Raw genomic sequence first — 7,308 nt, forward strand, 5'->3', positions numbered from 1 at the left:
CTGCCCAGCAAATCTATCATTCAGAATTGAAGGTCAGATAAAGAGCTTCACTGATAAGAAAAAGCTAAAGGAGTTCATCATCACCAAACCAGTATTATATGAAATGCTGAAAGGTATTCTTTAAGAAGAGGAAGAAGAAAAAGGTAAAGATAAAAATTATGAACAACAAATACATATCTATCAATAAGTGAATCTAAAAATCAAGTGAATAAAAAATCTGATGAACAGAGTAAAGTGGTGAATATAATAGAATCAGGGGCATAGAAAGGGAGTGGACTGACAATTCTCGGTGGGGGGAGGGAAGGGTATGGGGGGTATGGGAAGAGACTGGACAAAAATCGTACACCTATGGATGAGGACGGGGGGTGGGTCAGGGCAGGGTGGGGTTGGGAACTGGTTGGAGGGGAGGTACGGGGGGGAAAAAGAACAACTGTAATAATCTGAACAATAAAGATTTATTTAAAAAAAGAAAACTGTCAGTCTGGCTTCAACTCTAAGCCAGCTGTGCAATCTAAGGTCAGTTATCAACCTAACTTTCTGTCCCCCCTCCACATCTACAAAACAGAGGGGTTACAAGGACTTATATGCAAACATATAGGCCTAACCAATGGACACGGATAACAGGGGGGTGGGGGCATGAGCAGGGGGATACAGGGTAACGTGGGGATAAGGACACATATATATGTAATATCTTAAACAATAAAAAATATATATTTATAAAAAATAAAATAAAATAAAAAGACTGGATGATTTGGAAAAGTTCTATGTATCTTCATGACTTAGCTTTGACTGACATCCCTATTCAGGTTGAGGGGTTATTTAACCTGGACCTCCTAAGCACAGGGGTTGTCTAATCTGGACCATCCCAGCTATGCACACAAGTAAAGAGCAAAAGCGGTGACAATGTCTAGGTTGCAGGCCAAGGGTGACCATCAAGGGCAACCACAGTCACATCTAACTGACCGTCCACCCTGCACCTGCCACCTGTGGCAGCCCACCCTCCAGAGCAGGAGGAGGCACACATCAAGAAATACCATGCACTTCTCTCGGAAGGCCCACAGGTCACAGTATCTGGGATCACTAAACCACAGAAGCATCAAGAACCACTTTGGTTACCAAAAGCCATTTTCCAGAGGAAAAGGAGAAGTTGGGTCTTGATGAGTGTAGAGGTACCCCTGTCCTAGAGGGGCCACAGCAGCTGTTACTAACCTATGTGGGTGTGGGCCACAAGGCCTGCGAGTGCGGCGGCAGGTCTCCCTCCCGGGTGAGATGAGGTGGAAGATGCGGAGGATGAGGTGGAGGAGCCCTGAATGACCCGGTCGAGCCAGGGCTCGACGCTGGAATGGCTCTGGAGCGGAGTGGAGGTAAGTCGCCCAGGTCGCCGTAAAGAGCCCTCATCTTCTGAGGCAGATGACGTGTCTGTGGTTAAAATAACGACGACAGGCATGATGTAGGTATGGGTCACCAAGGAGGGCAGGTTCCCACACTAGCACTCGAGACTCCCAGTCTGTACTGCACAGCTGTGCCCACATGTGACCCAGGGGTCATCTCAAAGGTCACCTCAATCTAGAAGGGCCTGCATCAACCAACTGTAAAATCCACAGGACCCTATCTGGGAAAGCTGGCTTCATGACCCCAGCCTCTCCCAGAGGAGTTAGTCTCAGGACACAATACACTGGGAGTGAAGAAAGGCCCAATTCCTAAATGGCTTCAGCACATTCCTTGGTGGGGTCCCAAATATCAAAGAAGACTCCAAGCCCCACACCACCTTCACATGGTTGGCCCCACTCAGGGAAGGGTGCGCTCACCTCTTAAGGTGAGGGGCTGTGGAGGCTGCACCACACCTCCAGGCCTTACCCTATTCACCTGCATCGCAAGCATGTTAAATAAACAAGGCATGCAGCCTGCCAGCTGGGAGTTTGACGTGCTTGCACGGTAGGAATGAGCTCTGGAAAGAATTCCTTCCCCAAAATAACTGCTTCAGTCAATAAAATTAACTGGAATAAGGGTCTATCAAGTCTGCATGACTGCATTTTATTATAGGTTTCACAATTATTTTAACGTTCTTCAAAAACTGGGTAGTATCTACAATTATACTTAGTAGAAAGAATAATTTGACAGCCATTTCTAAGATTTTTTTCAACAGTAAAAACTTCTTCTTTTTTATCAAGTAAACATTACCAGAACCACTAAATTATCTTGTAAATCTGGTGTTTGGCTTTTAGTCACCAGTTTCAAAACTTATATAACAAAACAGGCAGCAGAAGTACATGGATCTGAAGTCATTAAACCAACACCGTGGGATAGTCTAATAGGAAGCTTAAAAAAAATCACTGATGAAGAGAAACTCCATTTAAAGGTTTCATTTCTAATCATAATAACAACAAAGTAAAATTAAAAAACCCTCTAGATAGCCTTCTACTCTCCCACTTATGGCCTAGTAACAACACAATAAATGAGTGAATAATTTAAAAAATTTTAATCCAGGAAATCCTTGCATTTCACTGAGTACTCATTTTAGGTTCTCTTCCTTAAAGAAAATAAAGAGCATCTTAGTGAAAAAACACACACACACACAACTGAAATCTACACAAAATATCTTGTAGAAAGCAATTTCCATTTGGGTAAGAGCCATACTGTGCACACCACAAATTTTCAGGTAAAAAATACTGCACATATACAAACACTTTTAATCTTCATTTTTCCAGCTCTATACTACAGGTCAGAAGTATTCCAACTCATTGGGAAATGAAGTTATGACACCAAGCATGAGAAAAACCTGTGTGCCATTCCTGTCCCAGATTTATCAGTACCTGGTGGGGTGCAGGTTTCCACAGATGAATGCACAAGAATAGACCGTCTTTTTGAAGGCAGAGGCATTTTCCTCTCTTTGTATTTGGCCAAAGCTGCCTGCACGGCTTCAGTGTGAACATCTACAAAGAAAAAACAGTAAAAACACTTTTTATAATATTGGTTATGAAGTAGCAAAATTATGTCTCATGGTTTTCATTGAGTGTACCTAGTCGTGGGTCCCACATGTTGTCCTAGGTTTCTTTAAATATTCCTTTGTTTGTAGATTTGACTTCAGAACCATATGAATATTTTTCACACTTATAAATGAAAACTAAATAAAAAAGAAATCCCCCAAATTGAAAATAAGATCAAACAAATGAACTTAAATATGTCTCCAGTAGTCAGCATAAACTACTCTAAACGATTTAACCTGCTCCTCTAGAGAAACATATTAATGACAAAAAGAAGTGCATGACAGCCCTATCCAGTTTGTCTCAGTGGACAGAACATAGGCCTACGGACCAAAGGTTCCTGGGTTCCATCAGGGCACAAACTTCAGTTGCAGGTTCCTTCCCGGCTGTGGTCAGGGTTTGTGCAGGAGGCAACCAATCGATGTGTTTCTGTCTTTCCCTCTCTCTTCCACTCTCTCTAAAAATCAATGGAAAAATATTCTTGGATGAGGATTAAAAAATAATAATAATTAAAAAAGAAGTACATGAGAGTACTTTCGTACATTTACATTTTTTCTCCCACAAGGTGTTTTTAAAATATTTAAGCCCTGGCCAGTTTTGCTTAACAGTTAGAGCATCAGCCCTTGGACCGAAAGATCTCAGGTTCAATTACCAACCAAGGGCATGTACCTTGGTTGCAGGTTTGTCCCTGGCCCCTGTTGGGACACACGCAGGAGGCAACCAATTGATGTCTCTCTCTCAGGTTTGTCCCTGGCCCCTACTGGGACACGTGCAGGAGGCAACCAATTGATGTCTCTCTCTCACATCGAAGTTTCTCTTTCTTCTCTCTCCCCCTCCTTTCTTTCCCCTTCATTCTAAAAAGTCAATGGAAAAAAATATCCTTGGGTGAGGATTAAGAAAAAATAAAAAGAAAAAAAATTTTAAAACCTTACAATGAAATGGCTGATAACGCACAAAAAAGATGAAAAATTCACACCTAGACATACTAAAATAAAATTTACAAACATCAAAGGCAACAAGACAATTCTAAAAGCTTCCAGAGAAAGAGTAAACCATATTGAAGGATCAAAAAGTAGAGGGACATTACTCTTGTAGAAGAAGGTGCTTGAGGGAGAGAAGGTGCTTGCAAATCCAGGAGCCCATGCAATAGATACAGAAGACTATGAGCACACACTTTAAACTTGATTAGTATCTTAGAAACAAACAAAACAGGTAAAATAACCCAGAACTAAAAATCTAGACATTATCAACACAACAGAGGTATAAATCAACAGATCCAAGAAACTCAACAAAGCACAATAAACATAAAGAAAACTACACCAAGACACATCATAATCAAATCACTCAAAATCAGTGATAAAGAGAAAAATACTAAAAGTTCCAGAGGAAGAAAGACACATTACATACAGGGGATCAAAAACAGGCACAAACTTGGAGAACTAAAACTACTGATTTCAATAATTATTATTAAATTATAATCATTAAGAAATTGGTTTTCCATAAAGATGGACGAATACATCCATAAACAGAACAGAGTCCAGAAAGAGAGCCACCCCGTGCATGTGTGACTGCTTTTAGACAAAGAACAAACACTATATGCTCCATGCAAAAAATAAGCTTTGATCCATACCTTGAACTCATATGAATATTAACTAAAATATAGATTATAGGCCTAAACGTAAAACATTAACCCGATAAAACTTCTAGGAGAAAACAGGTGAGAATCTTTATGACCCTGGATTAGGCAAAGATGTCTTAGATATAAGAACAAAAGCACTATCCACTTAAAAGAATTAATAAGTTAAACTTCATTAAAATTAAAAACTTTTGCTCTTCAAAAGCCACTTTAAGAGAATGCAAAGATAAGACAAAGCTTAGAAGAAAATATTGGCAAACCATATTTATGATAAAGGTCTTATATTCAAGTAAATAAAGAATCAGAACTAGAATAAAGTTCACAAGGGCAGAAAACAGTTTATTAACATTAACAGTTATATGGAACTGAGTAGTGGGGAGAATGGGGGCAGGGAAATAAGGAAGACAGGAAGGGGAACGAGACCCTTTATGTAATCCCATTCATGGACTACGTACATGCATGTGCATATATTTGACTCCAGGGCTGAAGATGGTATTCAGTGAAATCCTGAGAGCGGTTGTCTTGGGATTCAGAGACTTCAGGTGATTTTTATTATTATCCTTACACTATGTGTAATAACTTTATACTACATGTAATATATATATATACACACTAGAGGCCTGGTGCATGAAATTTGTGCACAGGTAGGGTCCCTAGGCCTGGCCAGCGATCAGGGCCGATCTGTGGGGCGACTGGCAGGGCGATTGGGGGGACCCCACTGGCACCTGCCGTGGCCGGCCTGGGGCCTGCGGGCTGGGGGCAGTTCCTGCATTGAGCATCTGCCCCCTGGTGGTCAGTGCGCAACATAGTGACCAGTCGTTCTGCCGGTTGTGCTGCTGTTCGGGCAATTGCATATTAGGCTTTTATTATATAGGATTATAAGAAAAGAACAAAGTTTTTTAATATTAAATTGGTAAGAAATTATCTGATCAAAAATTTCTCAAATCCCTTCATCACACATCCTATTGATATAACATTTAAAATGTTAATGATCTTTCTAGATATTCTTAAAACAAAATGGCCATTTAAATTTTTTTTAATTTTATTTTTCATATAATTTACATGCAATATTATTTTGTAATAGTTTCAGGGGTACAGCTAGACAATCATAAACATTACAAAGTGTTCCCCCGGAATTTTCCAGTACCCGCCTGATACCATACACAGTTACTATAATCCCTGTGCTGTACTTTACATCCCTGTGACTATTTTGATTCTACCACTTTGTACTTCCTAATCCCTTCATCTTTTACACCCAGTCCCCCAATACCTCCAACCCCCGGCAACTATCAGTCCGCTCTCTGTGTCCATGAGTATGTTTTGATTTTGTCTGTTCTTTAGATTCCACATATAAGTGAAATCACATGGTATTTGTCTTTCCCTGACTGACTTATTTCACTTAGCATAATACCCTCTACGTCCATACATGCTGTTGCAAAAGACAAGGTTTCATTTTTTTTTTTATGGCTGAGTAATAATATATACCACTTCTTTTTTTTTTAAATATATTTTATTGATTTTTTACAGAGAGGAAGGGAGAGAGATAGAGTCAGAAACATCGATGAGAGAGAAACATCAATCAGCTGCCTCCTGCACATCTCCTACTGGGGATGTGCCCACAACCCAGGTACATGCCCTTGACCGGAATCGAACCCGGGACCCTCCAGTCCGCAGGCCGACGCTCTATCCACTGAGCCAAACCAGTTTCGGCTATACCACTTCTTTATCCACTCATTTACTGATGGGCACTTGGGGGTTGCTTCCATAACTCGGCTATTGTAAATAACACTGCAATAAACACAGGAATGCATATATTCTGCTGAATTAGTGTTTTGGGTTTCTTCAGATACATACCCAGAAGTGGACTCACTGGATCATAAGGTAGTTCTATTTTTATTTTTTTTGCATTTCCACCAACAGTGCACAACAGTGCCATTTTCTCCATATCCTTGCCAACACTTGCAGTTTGTGGATTTATTGATCATAGGCATTCTGACAGGTGTGAGGTGATATCTCATTGTAATTTTAATTTGTATTTCTCTGATGACTAGTGCTGTTGAGCACCTTTTCATATGTCATATGTCTATCATTCAAGTGAAAATAATTTCTTCAGCAGACATTTTTAGTAAGAAAGAAATAATCGAGACAATCAAGATGGTGGCATAGGTAAACACCTGAATTTGCTGCTGCACACAACCACATTAAAACTACAACTAAAAGACAAAATGAATATCATCCAGAACCATGGGAAGGCTGGCTGAGTGGAAATTCTACAACTAGAAGGAAAGAGAAAAGTGCATTGAGTCCGGTAAGAGGTGCAGAGGTGTGGAAGTGTGGAGGTACCAAGGCACGAGCAAAAGAGGCTGGCAGCTGGGTACACTGTTGTCTTTTTCAATCGGGAGGGAGATACAAGCTCCCAACTGCTCTGAACTCCAGTTACGGGTGAGAATTTGGGGACCCAGACTCATACAGAGAGAAACTGGATTGTCTGGCATTGGGCCAAAATGTGAGAGCAGCTTTCTCACAGAGGTGCTTGCAGCGGTCTATTCTGCACGGGGCTGCGGGGCATGGACCCTGGGACCTCTTCGAGGCAGAGCAGACTGGCAGCCATTGAGGTTTGCTCTGCCCTGATGATTCCCTGAGAACCCGCCTCACCCAGTTTCCAACCCCACCCAAGCTGTGAGGAGA

The 7,308-nt window shown here is 41.0% G+C and overlaps 1 protein-coding gene across 1 annotated transcript in view; it reads right to left on the bottom strand.

Annotated features, from left to right (window-relative positions):
- DIP2A (disco interacting protein 2 homolog A) overlaps positions 1–7,308 on the bottom strand; it is a 71,628-nt gene that overhangs the window by 57,544 nt on the left and 6,776 nt on the right. Inside the window, exons 3-4 of the mRNA XM_015560686.1 lie at positions 2,814–2,933; positions 1,210–1,419 (exon numbers count right to left, since the gene is read on the bottom strand). Coding sequence (XP_015416172.1) covers positions 1,210–1,419; positions 2,814–2,933 — 330 coding nt within the window. The remainder of the gene's footprint in view (positions 1–1,209; positions 1,420–2,813; positions 2,934–7,308) is intronic.

This window comes from Myotis davidii, unplaced genomic scaffold (assembly GCF_000327345.1).
Source record: "Myotis davidii unplaced genomic scaffold, ASM32734v1 scaffold175, whole genome shotgun sequence".
NCBI classification, from domain to species: domain Eukaryota; kingdom Metazoa; phylum Chordata; class Mammalia; order Chiroptera; family Vespertilionidae; genus Myotis; species Myotis davidii.